The 23,767-nt window shown below is 39.8% G+C and overlaps 1 protein-coding gene across 2 annotated transcripts; it reads right to left on the bottom strand.

Annotated features, from left to right (window-relative positions):
• Positions 1-9: 9 nt before the first annotated feature.
• MTERF3 (mitochondrial transcription termination factor 3) lies at positions 10-23,689 on the bottom strand. Of its 2 annotated transcripts, XM_046011725.1 has the most exons (8): positions 23,543-23,688; positions 20,471-20,819; positions 19,033-19,185; positions 10,067-10,256; positions 5,046-5,193; positions 4,593-4,664; positions 3,282-3,443; positions 10-298 (listed from the first exon to the last, which is right to left on the bottom strand). In XM_046011725.1, exons 2-8 carry the CDS (start codon positions 20,802-20,804, stop codon positions 104-106), a joined length of 1,254 nt encoding a protein of 417 aa, XP_045867681.1. In that variant the 5' UTR covers positions 20,805-20,819; positions 23,543-23,688; the 3' UTR covers positions 10-103. The 2 variants fall into 2 exon arrangements, with proteins under 2 accessions (XP_045867681.1, XP_045867689.1); XM_046011733.1 differs by lacking the exon at positions 3,282-3,443 and having other exon boundaries at positions 23,543-23,689.
• Positions 23,690-23,767: the final 78 nt, after the last annotated feature.

The raw sequence follows: 23,767 nt of genomic DNA, 5'->3' as shown, positions 1-23,767 counted from the left end.
TTTCCAGGATCAGTGGAGGCCTGAGGCATTTATTTAAAAATATGTATCATTCATTCATATATACATTCATCTTACATTATTATATATTGACATTCATCAAAAACTAAAGAGTTTTTAAGAATTTTTCAAAGTCTTGTACTGAGGCTTTGGCAATCTCTTCACAAAATATCTCATCAGGTACAGACACTAACTTGTCCAAAGAGATGTAGTTAGGTTTTACTGGATCATATTGTGCTCTTCCTAAATAGGTAAGAAACAAATGCCTTTCTTTGACCTTAAACAACCTTGTATTAAATACCTAAAAAAGAAAAAAAAATTTTTTTAACAAAAACATTGTGCACTCAAAGATGAACTATTAAAATGTTTATTTGGCTAAAAATTTTAGTTAGGCTAACAATTATAAAGCACTGACCACATGCTCTGTAACTATGATAAAGCTTCTGCTAAGAAATTATGATTAGGGGCGCCTGGATGGCTCAGTGGGTTAAGCCTCTGCCTTTCGCTCAGGTCATGATCCCAGCGTCCTGGGATCGAGCCCCACATCGGGCTCTCTGCTTGGCGGGGAGCCTGCTTCCTCCTCTCTCTCTCTCTCTATGCCTGCCTCTCTCCCTACTTGTGATCTCTATCTGTCAAATAAATAAATAAAATCTTTAAAAAAAAAAAAAAGAAATTATGATTAAAAAGAACAGAACAATTATAAAGTAATTAAGGGATATACTGTAGGCAAAGAACATTGGCTAATCCAGATGGAGGAGATGTTAAGACAGCAAATCTCAGGCCCTGCCCCCAAAATACTTAATCGGAAATTTTGAATGGGGCCCACAGGTTCTCCAGGTGATTCTAATGACTGCCTTTGAGAACCAAAGTTAGAAATCAAGGTCTATTGGTACCAAAAAGTTTGCAAGATTTCACAATCTGTGAAGCTTCCTTATTTTGGTAAAATTAGCACCTGCTCCCTCTGACATTCATTTCAGAATGAAATAAACCAGGGCAGGCCCCTAGGGGAGCAACTAGGGAAAGCATGTCCTACCCGTCTTGGGGTTAAAACTCCTAAGGGCAGCATGAGTGGCAGCAACTTTAAAAAGGCCAACCAGAATTGTTATTTGCAAGAGAAAATTCATTTCACACCACTAAGTTTTTGAAGCACCAGCCAAAAATTTAAAGTCTATCAGTTGCCCCACAGTCCTGTCAGTTAATGTATTTTTCCATTAGTTGTTGTTTTTTGTTTGTTTGTTTTAATAATATTAGCCAGACCCCTTCAAGTCTGAGAATCCCAATAAGGAAGTCACAGTTCTATTACTGGGCTTCCCAGAAGCTAGGGTTTGGGGTGCCTAAGAGTGTGTTTTTTAAAGAAATGATTTTGATCCATCTGGTCAAGTTTGTAGTTTCCTCTATTTAGAAAGTTTCTGTCCATCTTTGAGACCCCACTCATTCTAATGCCCACTCCAATGTCGGTTCTTAGAGTGGCAGCATATCCTCGTTAAGAGCAGGATTTTTAAACTCAACTGACAAGAGTTCTAATCTTGGCTTTGCCTCTTGTTACCTGGGTAACCTTTGGACAATCCTTTTATGTTTTCTTCACTTGTAAAATCAGGATAATAAATCCCATCTCATATGGTGGTTGTGAGGATTAAATGAATTAATACAAGTAAAGCAGTAAAGGCAGAGCTAGTACACAGTGATCACTTAGTAGCTTCCATTATTCCTATGATTTTTCCTACCTCTTCTAATTAAATTAATAAGCTCTATAAGGTTAAGACTTACCTAAGTCTAGGTTAAGGTAGACTTAGACTTAACTAAGTCTATCTGGTTAAGACTCTAACATTATGTAAATCAATTACATTTTAGAAACTTGTCTCCCACACTAGATTACAAATCCCACAAGAATACAGACCATGTCTGATTGATTTTTGTATCCCCAAATCAGATTATTTTATCATGCTCTGTCACTGAATTAGCCCAGGGGAAAACTAATTGTTACTGCTTTTTAGTTGAAGACCACTTACTTTACCATTGTTCCAAAAAGCCACATCTGTACCACTGCACTTTTAGTAATGAATACATATACATTTAATGAAACAGAAAAACTCTCTATTAAGGGCCTATTCATAGTGAAGTATGATAGGTAAATAAACATTGCTATTATGAAGGAACTGTACCAAATTCAATCTAGTTCTGAGTTATATTAAAGTCGTATTTCTTTTGCCTATCTGTATATCAAGAACACATGTAGCAAACAGAGTAGGGCGATCACACTAATGAAATTCAATCTTTCATTTATCCAGTATATGAATATGAATATGGAATGTCTATTCACATGGCAAACAGGAAAGAAAGGATGACTTTGATGAAATTCAATCATTCATTTGTTCAGCAAATATCTACTAAATGTCCCAGTATAGTTCTAAGCACTGGAAATCCAGCAGTGTATAAATCAGACAGGATCTCTGCTTTCAAAGAATTAACATATTGTGAACAAGCGGATAATGTCACTTGCTAAAGAACAGCAAAGTCTGATGAGCTTGGAAAATATAAATGCGGCCTGGCACAATGGCAAACGAACTGTTTCATGCCTTTGTAGGAGATCATTACAATATGGCTCATTAACTCATGGTTTTATTTATTTATTTTAAAAGATTTATTTATTCATTTGAGAGACAGTGAGAGGACTATGATGGCGGGGGGGAACAGAAGGAGAGAATCCCAAGCAAACTCCCTGCTGATTGCAGAGCCCAGTGGGGCTCACTCTCAGGACCCATGAGATGATGACTTGAGCCAAAAACCAAGAGTCAAAAGGACACTTTAACCAACTGAGCCACCCAGGCAGCCCTAACTAATGGATATAGATAGACTGTGAATAAAAAGTACAAATAGAATTGAAAGGATCTTTAAGGGAAGTGATGTATTTCAAATTTAAACGGAGAAAAACACAATTGGGAATATGTTACATTCCAATAGGCAGGATGAGCAGTAGGTAACAACTATCGGGCAACAGACTTGTCACTTGTGTCTCCGACGGAGATGTACACATGTGCCCTAGAAGTTGTGAACTTTTCACAAGTGATCCCTCAACTTCGTCTGCTAGATGTGTTCTCGATTTAAAAGACGAGCAAAAGAAATACAACCTTACTACAACTGTCAGCCTCAGAACCAGACTATCTTTGGTCCAGTTCCTTCCCAAATAGCAAGTCATCTTCTCAGTGGAACAGCACGATTCCCACAGAGAGCAGATCTGGATGAAGGGCAATGAGAGCTCCCAGAGAGAGCCGTGCACCTGTTACCTGTGGGAACCTGACAATGAGGTGGTGGGGAATGCTCATCACATTGTGCACATAGTCAAAAGTCTCGGTCAGTTTCCTTTTATTTGCAGTCAACATCTTTGGGACTTTGGTGATCATATGTTGGATTTCATTACGTTTAAAACCTAGTTCAAGATGATAAACCTACAAGAAAGTAGAGTTATTTGAATCACGAATGGAAACAGTTATTTTGGTACTATGCCAGAGAACACACTGATTCTTTCAAAATTGGAATGAGGACTTTAAAATTTGGAGAGAGCTATGCCAGTGCCCTTAAGGGTCCCAATGGGCACCCCATTGCTTCTGGGGTAACCTAAATTTCAAGCCCCTCTCCTGAGATGAACTCTCATAGCATGGTGATCATCATGAAGATCACCAAAAGGAGCTATCATAACGATGAAACAGAATGATGGTGGACATGGAAGGCCTGGTAGGGCTATCTGTATGGGCCCTACACCACACACCAGCCGTGAAGACTGTCAGCGTGTTTTTTGAGCCTCTGCTCCCAAGAACACTCACATACATGTTATCTGGAAACACATGTCAAAATTCCAGACAGAGATGGCAAAACTAAACACCCAAATGTGTAGTTAGGTCCTCTGCTCCCCTACCAATCCACTGCTCTCACCACTCCACATGCTGTGCCCCCGCTGGATGATAAGACCCACAAGAGCACAGGGCAGGGCCAGATGCTCAACAAAAACTTCTTCAACAACTGGACATGAAATACTTCAAGCACCTCAGAAAAACAGACCTTCTATCATAATTTCAAATACCACTATAGCTTTGTATACTAACTAGTCAGCTGCCTTTGGCTTTATACTATTCTCTTGGAGGAAGGACAGTAAAAAGTGTCTGGTACATCCTGTGAGGGAACTAGAGTGGGCAGTGGGCACAGTTCTATGGAGAGCAATGTGCTGGCCACTAGTCTCTTTGCAGGTCTTCTGGATCCAGCCTCTAAATCTCCTCTCCCACCGAGGTGACATAAAGCTGGGATCTCACACTGGGTAACAGACGTGGTTCCCAGACATCGCCCAGATATCTAATGCATTACTCCAGGATTACTGGTATTGGTGTCTACAAGGTGATTTCTGCACCTAACACCTGCTCAACACGTGAACATACTAACTAAAATAAACTGCTTGCTTGATATTTATTTATTTCCTAGGTCCATCTTTCCAGAAATAATTTCTTTCACAATCTAGTGTTCTTTAAGAAGATAGTAGCAAGAATCTATCCTCTTAAGCACTTAAAGAAAGAAGCTGATTTCTGAAAATCTTAAAGCTGACCTACCTTCATGTTTTCTTTCACGGGCTCCAGACTTCCAGTTAGTAGCCTTGGGAGACGAACTACCAGGTCTCTAGTCTACAGTTATTTAAAAAAAAACCTATTATTACTATACATGCACATTCAACTAGTTTGGGAAAACAAGCCATTATTAGGAACACAAATCTAAAACTCAAAATATGAGCAATTCAGAAAGATGCTAGGAACCCTGAAAATACATAAACTTAAAACTGTTTGAGGAAAAAACAAATACTGAAAACAAAACTTAAGGCACCAATTTGATGGAATATTATAAAAATGATACAGTTATATATTTAACCTAGTAGGATAATTCATTCTTATACAAAAATACCAGGCATTTATAGAATTCATATGGGCCAGGGATCTGTGAGAAACATGAGATTTAAATTACTAAATGGAGCACACATGGAAAAATATAAATTCTCCTGTTTTCTTTACCTTCTTCACGCTAAGTTCAAGTTCTTTCTGAAAAAATCCCAATCTGTTATCCAATCTTTCCACTGAAAAACTCAGCAAAAACGGCGCATTTCTGACCATCTGTGCAATATGTGCCTTACTGAAATTTTTTGACTGCAGATAAGCCACTCTAGAGAAACAAACAAAAAGTACATGTACATATGATTAACATTTACTAAAGTCATGCTACTTTCCAAAGTAACAAACCAAAAAAAAGGGTAAGTAAAAACATTGTATAGTAATGGCCCAAATATGGTTAAAGCAAAACAAGCACCCAACCAACTCTAGAATGGTTCCCATTTCTACTTAGAAACCAAATAATTCTGAAATCTACTAACAGGTTCTCTTTTCAATTAATCTGACTTATTTTATTACTTGGTAGAAAAAAACCAATAGCTTCTGTTTAAGAATTTTTTGCTTAGAACCAAAAAATCCACAAATTAGAAAATAAGAGATTCCAAACTCTTTTTATAAACATCCTCAAGTGTGGCTGAAATGGAGAGGGGAATTTTTTAGTTTAGCAAATGTACTGAGTATGTATATTCGTCAATAATTTTTACTATGATTTTCAGTATGCCTTTTGTTAACAACTGAGAAATTTCCTGCTAAGTTTCTGGGAACCAAAATAAGGTAGTAAAATAGAAAGTTTGACTATGAAATAAAATTATTGGTTTTTAAAACCTTATAAACATAGTAAAAGGCAGTTTTATTAAATGCCTAAAATACACAAGGACATTATCTTGTTTAATTCTAACCAGAAAAACAAAAACAAAAACAATAACCTGTAAATCAGGTAAATTTTCTACATTATATATGAAAAAAATACAGATTCAGAGAAGTTAAATAACTCCTCTTAAACCACCAGCTAATTAACGACCAAGCTGAGATGTGAACTCAGGCATGCCTACACTGAAGGCCTATGATATTTCTATACCATGTACCACCAGAGCTTATATTTTATAAGTGACTACTACTCCTTTAAGGGACTCCCTTAGAGGACATGAGAGAAAAGACCAATAAATTTAACTATATAAAAATTTAAAATGCAAGGCAACCCCCTCCAACCACTGACAAAGTCAAAACAAGTATTGAGTATTTACAATATGTCACAGAGAAATAACTAATTTTGTTAAAATATATAAGAATGCTTACAAAAGAAAGAGAAAGACTTTAATTTTAAAATGGCAAAGGATAAAGGTGATTTCTAGAAAAGGCGATGTAGATAGAAATTCAGCATTGGAAAAGACCCTCCAAATGTTATTTCTAAAACAACACTGAGGCATTATGTTTTTCTTTGTTTGTTCCATTGGTTTTTGAGACATTGTTTTTAATCTATAAAGTGAACTGAAACCATAAATTCTGATGACTCTGTATTAGTAAGGGCAATAGAGAAACTGGCACTTCTGTAGATGCTGGTGGGAGCCTAAACTGGAAAACAACCTGATAAAGGACAACTTATTGGTATCTATTAAGATTGTAAATGCGCATACCCTTTCACCTAGCAATTCCACTCCTAGAAATATGTCCTACAGATACATAGCAGTATGTGAGATATATATGATAAATATATGTATATCATTCACATACATACACACACACACAAACACACACGGAGAGTCACTGCAGCCTCATTATGATAGTAGTGACTGGAAACACCTCAGCATGTTTGTCATGAGGGACTGGACAATCCACAGTATGGACTATACAAGCATTAAAAAGAAGAAGAAGTCCTAGTACAAAACTATCTCTCACATACAGATAAGGAAAGAAAGTGAAGAGCAGAATAGTATGTAAAATGCTACCAAGTTGTATGTACGTGTGTTCATGTGTATTTGTACACACATATATACACATGCTTGCATATGATAGGGCATTCTTAGGTCAAACAAAAAACCTGATCATAGTTGCTGCCTCCACAGATGGTCTCAGAAAGTTGATGAGGGGCAGGAATAAGTAGGTGGGAAAGAGTATTACTTTTTCTCCCCCAACCCTTTTTTTGGGTCACAGCAAAAATCAATATTTGACTAAAACTTTGTCAAAACTGTTGCTACCTTCTGATACTTTTTTTTTTTAAGATTTTATGTTTTTGACCAAGAAAATGAGACAGCAAGAGAGGGAACAAGCAGGGGGAGTGGGAGAGGGAGAGGCAGGCTTTTCCACGGAGCAGGGAGCCTGATGTGGGGCTTCATTCCAGGACCCTGGTATCATGACCTGAGCCGTAGGCAGATACTTAATGACTGAGCCACCCAGGTGCCCCTGTCATAATTTTTCTAATAAAAAATAAAGATATAAGGCCCAGTCAAAAAAATTTTAAATAATTAAATGCAGATTATTCTTTTGAATATCCTTACAAAGAACCACATAACTTTTTTATACATTTGAAATTTTCTTCATTCAAAGGAAAACAAGTATATGAAATCAATGCTATTACAGAAATCCTAGAAAATAAGACTACTGTACATACCAGAAGAAAAGCTAAATTCAATTAAGTAAAGATTATAATACTCTTGCCTCTTACAGTAGAAGCTTATTTTTTGCTGTATGTGGATAAACCTATTAAAAAATTGCAAGCAATTAAAATAATGTTCCAGAGTTTGAGTCGGCCAAGCTTAGGAACCATTAGACTATGCTGTCTATGAGGGAATATCCTTTCATTGTTAGGAGCCTAAGTGTGATTTTTTTTTTTAATTTGTTTATTTACAGCATAACAGTGTTCATTGTTTTGGCATCACACCCAGTGCTCCATGCAGTACGTGCCCTCCCTATTACCCACCACCTGGTTCCTCAACCTCCCACCCCCCACCCCCCCGCCCCTTCAAAACCCTCTGGTTGTTTTTCAGAGTCCATAGTCTCTCATGGTTCATCTCCCCTTCCAGTTTCCCTCAACTCCCTCTCTTCTCCATCTCCCCATGTCCTCCATGTTATTTGTTATGCTCCACAAATAAGTGAGACCATATGATACTTGACTCTCTCTGCTTGACTTATTTTGCTCAGCATAATCTCTTCCAGTCCCGTCCATGTTGCTACAAAAGTTGGGTATTCATCCTTTCTGATGGAGGCATAATACTCCATTGTGTATATGGACCACATCTTCCTTATCCATTCATCCGTTGAAGGGCATCTTGGTTCTTTCCACAGTTTGGCGACTGTAGCCATTGCTGCAATAAACATTGGGGTACAGATGGCCCTTCTTTTCACTACATCTGTATCTTTGGGGTAAATACCCAGCAGTGCAATTGCAGGGTCATAGGGAAGCTCTAAGTGTGATCTTGAGCAAGTAACTTCATCTTCCCTTCAACTTAGGTTTCCTTTACAGAATTAAGAGTAGGGAGACAGCGTGATGCAGTATCCCGAACTCTACAGTTAGACTAACTGAGCCTGAATCCCAGCTCCGTCGTGTACACCATCCACGTCATCTTGGGCAAATTATTACGCCTTTCTGTGCCTCCCCTGGAAAATGGGGATATTAATAATAGTAGTGAAGTAGTTAATGGTACTGAAATAGTGCCATATGGTGACAGATGGTACCTACACTTGTGGTGAGCGTAGCATAACAGATAGCCTTGCACAGACTTGTTCAATCACTCCTTTGTACACCTGGAACTAATGTAGCATTGCATGTCAACTATACTTCAATTAAAAAAAAATATTAGCAGAGTCAGCAGTCTCTGCAATGGCTCCCAATAATCCCCCACCTCCTGGTACGCACACTTCCTTTGAATAAATCTTGAACAATAGGGCAAACTGGCTTTTGAATGGAAAGGGATCAGTGTTCCAGACAGAAGAAGCAGAGCTGGATATGACAGACTGATTTCCCTGGAATCATTCGTTCTCTCCCCTGTAGAAGTCTGTCTATATTATACCAAAAGGTAAGTCCCATAAAGAGAGAGGGTGTGCGTATCTGTCTTTTGTGGTTCCAGTCTAGCTCAGTGCCTTGCATATACAGGAGTTCAAATTGTTCAACACAAGGAATCAGTTTCTCGTTTAGTTTTTTTTCACTAATTCAGACAAGGCATTGGGTTCTGATGTTGTTCGAGGAACTGTAAAGTTCTCTGAAATTCAGTAAGGCTCATCATCAGTGTAAGAATAATCTGGGGGTGAAGACTAGAGGCAGACCAGTTAGGAAACTGTTAAAGCCATCTTCTTGTGAAATGGGGACACAAGGTGATCATCACAGTGAAGATTAAGAGAAATGTGTTGACTGATGTGAGAAATAAAAAGAAAAATGATAGGTGATTTATTAGCTGTGGATACTAAAAGAAGAGAAGCTAAAGTTACTACCAACATCTCTGATTTGGTCAACAAGGTGAACCGTGCTCCCATTCAGTCAGTCTGGGAATAGAGGTGAGAAGTAGGGAGGATGATAAATTCAAAAGGTGAACTTAGGGACAGGGGCTCTGTCTTGTTCTCTTTGGTGTTCCCAATGCCTAGCAGGATTCTTATGTCACAGATCAATACTATCTCATCTCACTGTATTGATTCTCACAGATTAATAAATTCTTTGAATGCTGAATGAAGTACAAAGATGTTTATCAAAGTGCTTTTTAAAGAAGAAAAAAAAGGAACAACCAAAATGGCCAACTTACGGAAATGATTAAGCAAATTATAGAGTAATGAGCCAAGAGGATGTCAGATGTCTACCATCAAAAATTGCCCAGAAATTAAAACAAACCACAAAAGTTCAGGTTTTCATAACTCTAAGTGCACTCTCAGTAATCTAGCCATTTGTTAATGGATAAAAATTTTTTTTATTCGAGTTTCTGAAGAGAACCCTTTAAGTATTGACTCAGCAGTAAGTTGAACACATACAGTGAGAAGTCGAATAAAAGAACTGTTTTAGATACTTAATCTTGATCAAACAAAGTCCATGACAACAACAACAACAAACTTTCATATTCATTATCAGCAGATTCTTATGCAGCTAAGACTTAAAAATAACTTACACATACGTTTCCTTCATAACCACTTCTTGGGTTATGTGGAAATCACTGTAAAAGTCTTACCTGGTCTTAAGATTTTCAAGGTCTTCAGAGAAAATAGCATAGTTTTTAGTCAGGTATCTTCCCAGCTGGTTATCCTCTATACCCAAATCCTTAAGAAACATGAGTATTTGCTTAATGTCTTTTTCAAAATCCAGTCTCAGAAGGAGGTTGGCTGCATCGGGATGTTTTTCTATCTTCGAGAGATCCACTCCTATAATAAATTACAAATAGTGCTTGAAGATAACTGTTTAGCTAGCTTATTAAACTTCATACATAAAAATATAAGGAATTACTGGTGAAGATCACAACCTGTCCAAAAAGAGAACTGAGATAGGCCAACAGAAACTTCTAAACATATTTAAACTAAACTAGTTGCAGAAATAAAATTAAAATGAAAACGTAGTACTTCTGTCAAAGTCACATATAGAGGAAAACAATTCATTTGGGGCTAAATTTCTGCCCAAAACAAATTCACCAAGTCATACTAACCTAGCTAGGATCATCATTTTTATCTATGGTTTCTTGAATATTGTTTGAAGGATGCTTATGAGATCCAAGGGATCTCCACAGTAATTGCTTAACTGGTAATTCTACAGTGTAAAAAACCTCTTTAAATATATTGTTACTTTCTTTGACGTTTGTCATTTCCTTAGTTATAAGCATTATTTTCAAAATGTGTTTATGATCTCCTCCGTGTGGGGAAATAAAAATAACCCTATGTCTCACTCATTGTAATCTCCAGGTTTTCAGCGTGGAGACAGGTACCTTGAAGGACCTCAAGAAATGTGTGTGTGAGAACAGGTGAGCCTATACAGCCCTCAGATAGACAATAAAGCAGAAACTTTGACCTTCAGATAGTCTTATAATCTTAGGAAGTCTAAGTAAGTGAGACAAGGCACAGGAGAAAGAAAGAGGGAGAAAGCAAGTTGTTGAAGTATTCTCTGGTTATGGATATAATTAGATGGCGATGTTAATTAGGCAGGGAATCTGTAATTCAAAATTCTCATTAAAACTGAGCATTTTTTTAAAAAAAATATTTTATTTATTTGAGAGAGAGAGAATGAGAAAGTGAGCATGAGAAGGGAGAGGTCAGAGGGAGAAGCAGACTCCCTGCTGAGCAGGAAGCCTGATGCGGGACTCGATCCCTAGACTCCAAGATCATGACCTGAGCCGAAGGCAGTTGCTCAACCAACTGAGCCACCCAGGTGCCCCAAAACTGAGTGTTTTATTCTCTCACTTCCCCCCTTTCATCTGATTAAAAAAATAACCATGAATAGGAATGGCGTATTCTTTACCTTACAGTAAACATTTGAAGATAATCTAAAACCTAAAGGTTAGATTTAATTTTATATTCCTAAAAATATTTCTTCAGGTGAAAAATAACTCTCAAACTGATTTCCAGATGCAGCTTTTAAGTCTTAAGTATAAAAGCAATTAAATAAAAAAGTCTTTCTTTAATGGTATACCCAATGAGAAAAGTAAATTATAATTTCTTACATTATTATATCCATCTATTATTACCAAAACATAATTCTAAACCCAAATTTCTTTTTTTTTTTTTTTTAAGATTTTATTTACTTATTGGCAGACAGAGATCACAAGTAGGCAGAGAGGCAGGCAGAGAGAGAGGAGGAAACGGGCTCCCTGCTAAGCACACAGTCTGACATGGGGCTCTATCCCAGGGCGCTGGGATCATGACCTGAGCCGAAGGCAGAGGCTTTAACCCATTGACCCATCCAGGCGCCTCATAAACCCAAATTTCTTCATATTAAACAGGCACCGATTTAAGATGATTACGACTATAAAACCAGATTACACAAAGACACAGAATGAAGACCAGAAACAGATCCAGGATCAACTAAATGAATAAAATAAAAAATTAGCATATAATAGTAAAGGCATTTCAAATTAATGGTAAACAGATACACATTCATTACAATGTAAGAGGACCACTAGCTATACATTTGAAAAATAATTATTTCAATTACTACACTTATCATGGTGAGCATGATGTAATGTACAGAACTATTGAATCACTATGTTGTATACCTGAAACTATATAATATGTGTCAATTTTACTTAAATAAGAAAAATTCCTTCTATATCTGAAACAAAATTTCAGAAAGGTTAAGCCTCTAAATGTGTACTAACTCCAAAACTACTAGAAGAAAACTATGTGTCAATTATTAAGCTTGACTGCATACATATGTAAAAACCATGTATGGCTTTCTGTAATAAGAATATTTGCACAGAAAAAGGTGGGGAAAGCTATTCAACAAACTGGTGATAGGGTTACCTCTGGAAGGTGGAAAGGTGGAAATGGGAATGTAGAGAAGGTGAGCGTTCCTTCTCTTATAGTCCTTGATGGATAGATACATAAATCAGACAGAAACTAGTTCCCAATCTCTGTGATAAATGTGGGAAGGGGTGCTTTAAAAATAACACACAGGGGTCGGTGCGGTCAACATGGCGGAGAAGTAGCAGGCTGAGACTACATCAGGTAGCAGGAGATCAGCTCGATAGCTTATCTAAACATTGCAAACACCTACAAATCCAACGGGAGAACGAAGAGAAGAAGAACAGCAATTCTAGAAACAGAAAATCAACCACTTTCTGAAAGGTAGGACTGGCAGAGAAGTGAATCTAAAACGACCGGAAGATAGACCGCGGGGGGAGGGGCCGGCTCCCGGCAAGCGGCAGAGCAACGAGCACAAAATCAGGACTTTTAAAAGTCTGTTCCACTGAGGGACATTGCTCCAGAGGCTGAACCGGGGTGAAGCCCATGTGGGGTCAGCGTGGCCCCAGGTCCCGCAGGGTCACAGAAGGATCGGGGGTGTCGGAGTGTCGCAGAGCTCGCAGGTGTTAGAACGGAGAAGCCGGCTACAGAGACAGAGCCGAGGACTGAACGCTCAGCTCGGGGTTACCTTGAACTGGTCTCGGGCTGGGTGAGCTCGGAGCCGGGCGGGGGATACGGGAGTGATTGGGTGCTGTCCTCTGGGGGCGCACTGAGGAGTGGGGCCCCGGGCTCTCGGCTCCTCTGGGCGGGAGACTGGGAGGCCGCCATTTTCATTCCCATCCTCCGGAACTCTACGGAAAGCGTTCAGGGAACAGAAGCTCCCAAAAGCGAACCCGAGCGGATTACTTAGTCCAGCCCCGGTAAGCGCGGTGCAATTTTGCTTCGGGCAAAGACACTTGAGAGTCACTACAACAGGCCCCTCCCCCAGAAGATCAACAAAATACCCAGCCAGGACGAAGTTCATCTATCAAGGAAAGCAGGTTCAATACCTAAGACAGCAGTGGAATTCCAGAGGAGGAGAAAGCAAAGCACGGAACTCATGGCTTTCTCCCCATGATTCTTTAGTCCTGCGGTTAATTCAATTTTTTTTTCTTTCTTTTTTCTTCTTCTGCTAAATTTTTTAAAACTTTTACCCTTTTCTTTTTTAACGTTTTTTGACTAGTTTATCTAAAATATATATTTTTTTCTTTCTTTTTTATATTTTTTCTTTGTTTTATTTTTTAAAATTTTTTTCTTTTTTTTTCTGAACCTCTTTTTATCCCCTTTCTCCCCCCCTCCCCTCCACAATTTGGGGTCTCTTCTGATTTGGTTACAGCGCATTTTTCTGGGGTCTTTGCCACCCTTTTAGTATTTTATTTGATCCTTCATATCCTCTTATCTGGACAAAATGACAAAGCGGAAAAAATCACCACAAACAAAAGAACAAGAGGCAGTACCGAAGGCTAGGGACCTAATCAACACAGACATTGGTAATATGTCAGATCAAGAGTTCAGAATGACGATTCTGAACGTTCTAGCCGGGCTCGAAAAAGGCATGGAAGATATTAGAGAAACCCTCTCTGGAGATATAAAAGCCCTTTCTGGAGAAATTAAAGAACTAAAATCTAACCAAGTTGAAATCAAAAAAGCTATTAATGAGGTGCAATCAAAAATGGAGGCTCTCACTGCTAGGATAAATAAGGCAGAAGAAAGAATTAGTGATCTAAAAGACCAAATGACAGAGAATAAAGAAGCCGAGCAAAAGAAGGACAAACAGCTACTGGACCACAAGGGGAGAATTCGAGAGATAAGTGACACCATAAGACGAAACAATATTAGAATAATTGGGATTCCAGAAGAAGAAGAAAGAGAGAGGGGAGCAGAAGGTCTATTGGAGAGAATTATTGGAGAGAATTTCCCCAATATGGCAAAGGAAACAAGCATCAAAATCCAGGAGGTGCAGAGAACCCCCCTCAAAGTCAACAAGAATAGGTCCACACCCCGTCACCTTATAGTAAAATTTACAAGTCTTAGTGACAAAGAGAAAATCCTGAAAGCAGCCCGGGAAAAGAAGTCTGTAACATACAATGGTAAAAATATTAGATTGGCAGCAGACTTATCCACAGAGACCTGGCAGGCCAGAAAGAGCTGGCATGATATATTCAGAGCACTAAACGAGAAAAACATGCAGCCAAGAATACTCTATCCAGCTAGGCTATCATTGAAAATAGAAGGAGAGATAAAAAGCTTCCAGGACAAACAAAAACTGAAAGAATTTGCAAGCACCAAACCAGCTCTACAGGAAATATTGAAAGGGGTCCTCTAAGCAAAGAGAGAGCCTAAAAGTAGTAGATCAGAAAGGAACAGAGACAATATACAGTAACAGTCACCTTACAATATACAGTAACAGTCACCTTACCTTTAATGGCACTAAATTCATATCTCTCAATAGTTACCCTGAATGTTAACGGGCTAAATGCCCCAATCAAAAGCCACAGGGTATCAGAATGGGTAAAAAAACAAAACCCATCAGTATGTTGCCTACAAGAAACTCATTTTAGACACGAAGACACCTCCATATTTAAAGTGAGGGGGTGGAAAACAATTTACCATGCTAATGGGCATCAGAAGACAGCTGGGGTGGCAATCCTTATATCAGATCAATTAGATTTTAAGGCAAAGACTATAATAAGAGATGAGGAAGGACACTACATCATACTCAAAGGGTCTGTATAACAAGAAGATCTAACAATTTTAAATATCTATGCCCCTAACGTGGGAGCAGCCAACTTTATCAACCAATTAATAACAAAATCAAAGAAACACATCAATAATAATACAATAATAGTAGGGGACTTTAACACTCCCCTCACTGAAATGGACAGATCATCCAAGAAAAAGATCAACAAGGAAATAAAGGCCTTAAATGACACACTGGACCAGATGGACATCACAGATATATTCAGAACATTTCATCCAAAGCAACAGAATACACATTCTTCTCTAGTGCACATGGAACCTTCTCCAGAATAGATCACATCCTGGATCACAAATCAGGTCTCAACCGGTATCAAAAGATTAGGATCATTCCCTGCATATTTTCAGACCACAATGCTCTGAAGCTAGAACTCAATCACAAGAGGAAAGCTGGAAAGAACCCAAATACATGGAGACTAAACAGCATCCTTCTAAAGAATGAATGGGTCAACCAGGAAGTTAAAGAAGAATTGAAAAAATTCATGGAAACAAATGATAATGAAAACACAACAGTTCAAAATCTGTGGGACACAGCAAAGGCAGTCCTGAGAGGAAAATATATAGCGGTACAAGCCTTTCTCAAGAAACAAGAAAGGTCTCAAGTACACAAAAGAAATGAAATCTTGCAATTTGCGACGACGTGGATGGAACTAGAGGGTATCATGCTTAGTGAAATAAGTCAATCGGAGAAAGACAACTATCATATGATCTCCCTGAAATGAGGACGTGGAGATGCAACATGGGAGGTTAGGGGGATAGGAGAAGAATAAATGAAACAAGATGGGATTGGGAGGGAGAGAAACCATAAATGACTCTTAATCTCACAAAACAAGCTGGGAGTTGCTGGGGGGAGGTGGGGTTGGGAGAGGGGGAGGGGGTTATGGACATTGGGGAGGGTATGTGCTATCGTGAGTGCTGTGAAGTGTGTAAACCTGGTGATTCACAGACCTGTATCCCTGGGGATAAAAATACATCATATGTTTATAAAAAAAAAAAAAGAAAGGATGAATACCCAACTTTTATAGCAACATGGATGGGCCTGGAAGTGATTATGCTGAGTGAAATAAGTCAAGCAGAGAGAGTCAAGTATCATATGGTTTCACTTATTTGTGGCGCATAACAAATGACATGGAGGACATTGGGAGATGGAGAGGAGAAGGAAGTTGAGGGAAATTGGAAGGGGAGGCAAACCATAAGAGACTATGGACTCTGAAAAACAAACTGAGGGTTTTGAAGGGGCGGGGGTGGGAGGTTGGGGGAACCAGGTGGTGGGTAATAGGGAGGGCACGTATTGCATGGAGCACTGGGTGTTGTGCAAAAACAATGAATACTGTTACGCTGAAAAAAAATAAATAAATAAATTTAAAAAAGAAAAAAAAAATAACACACAGGGTCCGGACTTGGAATTTCACTTCCTGTTAAGCTGACATGTGCTGCAGTGCCCTGCTCGGCATGAGCCGTCACACCCCAACTGCGCTCAAACAGAAATCCTGAAAAGCTACCTTTTTAACAGCTATCGGAGAGCAGAATCTCATCAGGAGAGCGCACCGCTGCCAGCACAAATCACTTGGGCTTACTCAAGATTTCTTTAACTTGAAAAAAGAGTCCCCGAATTCCCAGTACGGACCAGGCACTTCTGTTAGGCTCTGGGGATATAAAAAATGAGTAATCCATGCCTCTAACTTCTGGGTGAACGCCGTCTGAGTTGCTTTCATCCGTTAAGTAACTACGATGATTACCACTGTATTCAGTTATGGTTACACATATTTCCGTCAAGGTCTGGCAGGCAGCAGATTGTGCCCTAGAAAGTGCGAACCAAAAGAACTTTAATGAAGGGACTTTACACAGTGGTGTGACAGCGTGAACAAGGGCTCCCCTAGTGATAAACAGACAAGGAGCAAAAAGTATTACCGGGGCCCAGAGGGAACCGCAAGCTATTAAGAAAGGGGTGCTCAGTAGGAGCCGTTGTCATGGAGTGAGGCAGTTACAGGGCCCAGTGCAGGGAGGGAATGGGAAAAAAATAAACTCCCACCTGCCTTCCCTCTCCTCCCGCAAGTGCCTCCCACTGTCTGAAGCTGCCCAGGAGCCAGCTGGCAAAGGAGCTCTAGTGCATGGAGGCTGGCCTCCTGGGAGAGAGAACAGGCAGAGAAAGGCGGAAAATAGATCAGAGAAGCAGACAGGCACCGGGACATGTGAATCCTCAAAAACACTATCTGACAAGGCAATCAGGCTCCTCCACGGTCCTGTCATTTAAGTTACTTCCAAGATGTGCTGCTGACTTATCAACATACAAAGAAGGAATGGCTCAAACATATATTCCAGAACTCTTAAGTATGCTGTAACTTATTTAAAGGCAGGGGCCATGTCTTCTGTTTATCTTGTATTTGCCATGGCACCTATTGCAAGGCTGGCAAAGCTGTTCCAGAAGGAAGGTGACTGGCTCTCTCCTCTTTGTAGCAGATATCATCTTTCTCTCCACTCTGAAGCCACAGAACACTTACTTGGATGTCTTATGTAGCACTTTTCACTTTCCCTTTCATCCCTGCCAACCAGCTATTCTTAATGTGTATTTAGATGCTTCTGAAGACTTGAAACTTCTTGAGAACAAAGGCCATTCCCTGCACATTTGGGTAACTTGCACAGGAATAGGGAAGTAGACAACTGTAATGTTATTAGCACTAGAATGGAACTAAGCTGTGGTGATTATGAGGGTCTAGAGGAGGGTCACCGAAGACATTTTAGAAGTTACTTGAACAAGTTTTCCAGTGGTCAGAGCTGGCCAAACCGAAGGAGGGAGGGGGCAAGCAGTAGAGCTGAAAAGGTAAGCAGGGGCCAGACTAGACAGAGCTCTTACATCCCAGGAAGGCTTTGAAGGATTTGCAGCAGGGCACTGACATTGTCAGATTGGCATTTTAGAAAGAGAACTGGTATTTGGAGATCATCAAGGCAAAACTGCTGATAAAACGACTATCAAGTTAGGACACTCCTAACCTTCCAGTGAAAAATGAGAGCCTAAAGTACAGCCGTGAGTGGAGAATGAGAGAAGCAGATGAATTTGAGAATCCCTCACCTACCCCTTTCCTCTCAATCCCCTGGGAGAAAGGAGGTTTATCATCTGGGAAAATGAAGTCAGAGATGTGCCAGACCTAGGGATGAGAGAAGCAGATGGCTGCAACGAGGTGTTGGACTAAACAGGACAGGACTAAGTAAAAAGTCTGCAGTGAGATCCCTTGGCTGTCTTCAACTATCCAGACCCAAGTGCATGCTCCTAGCCAACAAGCTAAAATAGTTATGGAGCAGGCCTAGATAGAAACCATCCACATTAGGGGGACGGTGGGCTCCAGGAGGAAGGGTGGCGGGTGGTAGCGAAAAGGAAGGAATTCCTCATCTGGCAGGGTTTGTTGCAGGAAACACTGTCCTGACAGGCTACTGGAAGATGTGGGAAAATTTGGCTCTAGAAATAAAGAAAACTAACCAAAGGAAAAACAAGAACTAACAACTGTGGAAAAATGAAAAGTTGTACAGGAAGGAAAACAATCCCAGAGAGCAACAAGCAATATTTACAGTCCTAATATCATCACTGCTGAGGATTTGTCTAAAAATTTTTTACTTCGCTATACTGGGCAAACTGAATAGGGGGAAAGTATGTGTGTACATACACAAGACCAAGCAATGTCTAAAACTGATGAACCAAGTTAACAGCACTATAAACAGTTACATAAACAGAGATGAACTGCAAACAGAAAGAGCTGTAAAAGTTAAGTAGATACCTCTGGGGAATAGCATGAAGGTCAGGAAGGATAAAGCAGAGAGGTTTTTCACTAGAAGCCTTTTCACACTATTTGACTTCTGTTCATCTTGATTAAAGTTTAGAAATGCTGATTTGAACAAAGCAAGGCAAAAAAGCGAATGAAGGGATACCCTCAAGAAGTCCTTGTAGGTTATTGAGACTTACCTAGCAGCACTAATTTCTGCAGAGTCTCAGAATGATCCACGTAGTCTCGGAGTGTGTACGTGTCTGGGGGCAGTGCCGGGTCTGCAATAATCTGAACGGCCTCCTCCTCGGAAACCGGCTGCAACGGAGACACTGGGGGCAGGTCGTCCAGCGCTTCCAGGCAGGCCATGTAGAAAGACAGTCAGTCAGCTCTCCAGTCTGTATGCCCAATGCTAAACCTCTTCCCTAGTTTGCTTCTTTTTAAGGCCTGGGATCACTGCAGAACTAAGTATCTGAGAAGTTCAAATATTTTCTGCCTCTGGAGAGGTAAGGCTAAGACTGTTTAGAGAAACTGCTCCTCCAAGATAACCTACCTGTTGGTACATTTCTATTCGTAAGGAGGAGGTCCTACACTAAATTCCTTTCCTTTATTTCACTTTTAATCAACAGGTAAGAACTCTAAAAAGATCAACTGACCTTCAAATACATTTTGAGATAGATTCTACCCCGGCCTGTTAAACTGGCCCAAAGTACAACATATTCTACCAGCCTGATTTGTTTGTATTATTAGAGTCATTATATCCTGAAATGTCTTTTGATGCAATCCCCTCTCCTCCAAGTTATTCTCAAGTATGCTTTAAGAGGACTTCTATAATTCTATTTCTACCACCTGTAGTCCTTTGCTATGGACATGACCCTCTCTAGCAGGGCCTTGATTCTGAGATTTTGTTTTGTTTAAACCAAACGTGGTATGGGAGACACTGGTAACTGTAACCTACCTTGAGCTAAAGAATCAAGACTATGATTTTTTTTTGTTCTACTTTTTGCTTCTAATTATTACCCTTTCTTATTTCTTAGAGCCAGTCTTTCCTCTCTGCCTTCCTTGACCCTGCTATCTTTTATATTCTACTTAACCTAATATTATCTCATTGTGGTCAAATATTCCTTGAATGGCAATAATCCTAGAATAGGAAGCATAGGAGAGAGAGGACTGACTAAAAAGTGACAAAGATTTTTGGGGTGCTCTATTTGTGTTCTTTCGGGTTTGTAAGCTGTGGAGGCTGTTACACTGCTAGATGTGTTTGTCAAAATTCGTAAGCTGTGCACTCAAAACTGATGAATTTTACTTGGATAAAATTATATCTTAATCAGGAGTATCATATTAGGATAAATTATACCCTAGTAAACCTAATTACCACCTGAAAAACTTTTTTATAAAGAATTTAAATAAAGTATTTAGAAAGCAACTGCTACATATATATCTAGAACACAGTATTTTATATAGTAATCTACAAACCTTTTTTTCTCAGTCAGATAAGTAAATGAATAGAACAGACATTGTTCTTTGTCTTACGTGGTACAAAGTTAGACCTGAAATGGGCTAACAGACTATCAACCATTGATCTGCTCAAACTACCAAAGTGGGGCAAGAGGGACTCTTCTAGATGCCCAGAATTACCTTCTAGAGACAGCTCAGAATCAAAACTGGGTATCTTTTCTGTCTTCTGTGTCTGTTCATTCATGGAAGGAAGCAGAGTACCTTGGGCAGAACCAATCTCTTGCCTACTTGAGTTGGTAGACTGGGAACTATTCCATAGGGAGGAAGTCCTGTAAGTCTTGAATCCCCACTGGAGAAAGTAATTGTCAGAGGACATCTGTGGCTGAGCAGAAAAGTCATGCAACAATGTTTTTCCTGGTCTCAGAAGATGTTTTCGAAGTTGTGTAGCTGTAATGAAGCTACTCAATTTAACTGAGTTGAACCATCTGGGTATCTGTTGGGCTGACAAAGCCATTTTTCTTAAAGTAGCCTACAAAGGAAATATATAACCATCAAAAAAGAGAAACTTATTTGACTTAAATGTTTAGAGACAGTATTCAAACAACAAAATAATAAACTGGAAAATCTTTTTTTCTGATTCAAAGATGTTTAATAGACTTAGATGACTGGAGAAGTCCCATGTTACTTAACCACAGGAAAAGCCAAAAACAAGGCAATCCTTGTTACAAACCAAAAGATGGGAACTTTTGAACTGGAAAAATAAAGATTCTTTACAATGAGAAAAAAAGCAAAACTAATGGTATAAGAAAACCATTTAAAACAAAAATCTGTTAATATTTAAATTACAACTGAACCCAATCATCTCTGTTAGTTTAGTATTTAAAGGAAATAAGGTGATGCAATTAAGTGTTCTTGAAGTTTGGTTTGTAGGACATTTAAGAAGCAAACTGTTGATCAAGACACTGAATTATGCAAATGAATTTTACGTTTATGCATTACTCACAAAATAACAAACAAGAAGAAATCTACTTTGTCCTAAGTGAAATATCACTGTCCTAAATATTATTATCACTGTTAATCTGGAAGATTGTTTCTTGGTAATCCTCAGGGCTGAACACTGCTGATTATTTCAGATAAAGCAGTTCCTCAAAAGGGAATTGAACAGGGGCACCTGGGTGGCTCAGTGGTTTAAGCCTCTGCCTTTGGCTCAGGTCATGATCTCAGGGTCCTGGGTTCGAGCCCCGCATCAGGCTCTCTGCTCAGTGGGGAGCCTGTTTCTCCCTCTCTCTCTGCCTGCTTCTCTGCCTACTTGTGACCTCTCTCTCTGTCAAATAAATAAATAAATAAATTTTTTAAAAAAGGGAACTGAACAAAACCAATTCTGTCAAATTCTATTTTTTGGCTGTAGAAAAAAAGAAAAAGAAAAAGCCTTCAAAAACTAAAGGTCAAAATTAGCACAGAAATACATAAGCAACCAGTAAAGAATACATGAATACTTTGACCAAAAATGCAGTTGTTTTTAAAAGGATTTTTATAAGGAAAGGCTGTTAATACTTTAAGCTTCAAGACTGTGAAGAAACTATATTTACACAGCTTAATTACAAGATTAGATTTGATGCATATAATTTTATGTTAAATAAGATAATCCATAAAACACAGAGCATGGAATCCAGCATATGGAAAATCCTCCACAAATGTTAGCCATTAGTAGTAATATTGCTTAGACATCCATATATAAATGAATTCTGCTGAATTAGTTGTAACATACAACTTTTTTATTTGTTTTTCTACAGATTTGAATTCAGCTTGTTTTATGCTCAGAATTAGACCAGATATCGAAGGTCTAACCTCCTCCTAGAGATTTGTAGTTTAGGGAAGCCTCCTGAAAGAGTTTATGAAAGTGAAAATCTCATCGTCATTCTGAAATGATTTCAGAAAGGAAATAGGTATGCACAACAGCCTTGTGGGATAGGTGCTTTTTGTTAAATTCTGGCAGGAAATGACCTGCCAAATCAGTCAGGTTTTCCCTCAAACCTGTAACATTCATTCTCTACACAAAGTCATAAGAGAGCAAACTGGAAGCTAGAAGACCTCAGTTGTAGTAGTTGACAAGACTATTTCTTGTGGTGGCGGGCAAACTGGCCCATGATGGGGGTTCAATAACTATTCTTTACATAATAATTTTTTGAAGAGGTTATGTATACAATAATACGACTCTTAAGGTCCCTATCAGCTTTAAAATATTTTGACTTCAAGTTTGTCTAGACATTGCATCCTACTTCAAAGCAAACTTCTGAAATCCCATTCACTGTGAAGCCTTTCCACACTCAAGTTAATACTCTTCCTATCATATAGTGGAAATTAACTTTTGAATTCTGCCGTATTCATTAAAAGACCTTTCTGCATTCAACTTATGTTTATCCTGTTTGTATTTACAAGGGCAGTATCCTCCCTACATCATCATTTCATTGCTGTATATACCTCTTAACAATTGATGAATTGTTCGTTCACGGGAGCAGGGCTGGGTCCTACCTTCGGACCCACCCTCCCAGGGGGCTATTTCCCAGTAGCCCAGGGATTTGCACTGCTCCAAAGTCTGTTGGATGGAAATAAATCAGTTGCAACTATGATTAAATCATTTGTCTACTCAGTATTCCAAAGCGGGTAAGGCATTTGCAGACGTGCACAAAAGCCCTGCGCAGTGGTCACAGTAAATCTAACACGGTTCCATCAGGAAGATTAAAGAAAAAAGTCCTAAAGGACCTGTCAAGTCCATTAAAATATCATATACTAGGTTCTTGCTCTAGTCCTTCGTTAGGTGTAGGAACTCTCACTTAAGTCCTGTTTTTCCAGAGTTCAAGATTTCTACCTCTGTAAGGCTGGTTAAGTGAAGTCAAGAGATGGGGGAGGGGTGGATGTGAAGATGGCTCCGTAATCAGGGGCCCCTCCAGAATGCCACACGCCCCTCCGAGGCCATTTTAACTAGTCCCCACAGCGAACTTCCGCAGGAAGCCGGCTGACACTCTAGGCTTCCTTCCGCGTCCTTCGCAAAAAGCGCTAACAAACAAGCATGGTTGCGTTTTCGTCTCCTCGGCCAGGGGAAAAAAAACAAAACTAAACTAATGTCTCCCGACTGGGCCGCGGAGACCCAAGGGCCATGAGGTCCTGGTGGCGGCCTGGACGCGGGTGGGTCCGGACCCGACCCCCCCCCCCCGGGAGTGCGCCCCGCGTGCTCCCGCGGCTCCGCTTTACCTGTGGCGAGGCCCACGCTCTCGGTTTGTTTGTGGGTGGCTGCCAAGCTGGCCCGGCACGGCGGACAGTCCTGCAACGTCTCACGCGAGTCGGTCGGCCGGCCCAGCTGGCCGCGCAGCCCCGCTCCCTCGCCCACGTGGACTGCGGCCGGAGTGGGCGAGACCATCTGCGAGGCTGCGCGGGGGGAGAGCGGGCGGCGTGCGGAGGGGAGGGAGCCGGCTAGGG

Source organism: Meles meles, chromosome 1 (assembly GCF_922984935.1).
Source record: "Meles meles chromosome 1, mMelMel3.1 paternal haplotype, whole genome shotgun sequence".
Classification (NCBI taxonomy): domain Eukaryota; kingdom Metazoa; phylum Chordata; class Mammalia; order Carnivora; family Mustelidae; genus Meles; species Meles meles.
Note: the sequence above shows the minus strand (reverse complement) of the source record. Positions and strands in the feature narration are given on the sequence as shown.

Bases quoted from the DNA above. Each gene is read 5' to 3' on its own strand.
- MTERF3 (XM_046011725.1), bottom strand. From the start codon at position 20,804: ATGGCTTTGTCAGCCCAACAGATACCCAGATGGTTCAACTCAGTTAAA. The intron at 4,665-5,045 runs GTAAAGAAAACA...AAATAACTGTAG, and splicing joins TTGAACTTAGCGTGAAGAAG to ACTAGAGACCTGGTAGTTCG. The intron at 3,444-4,592 runs GTAGGTCAGCTT...ACTTTCTTGTAG, and splicing joins CCGTGAAAGAAAACATGAAG to GTTTATCATCTTGAACTAGG.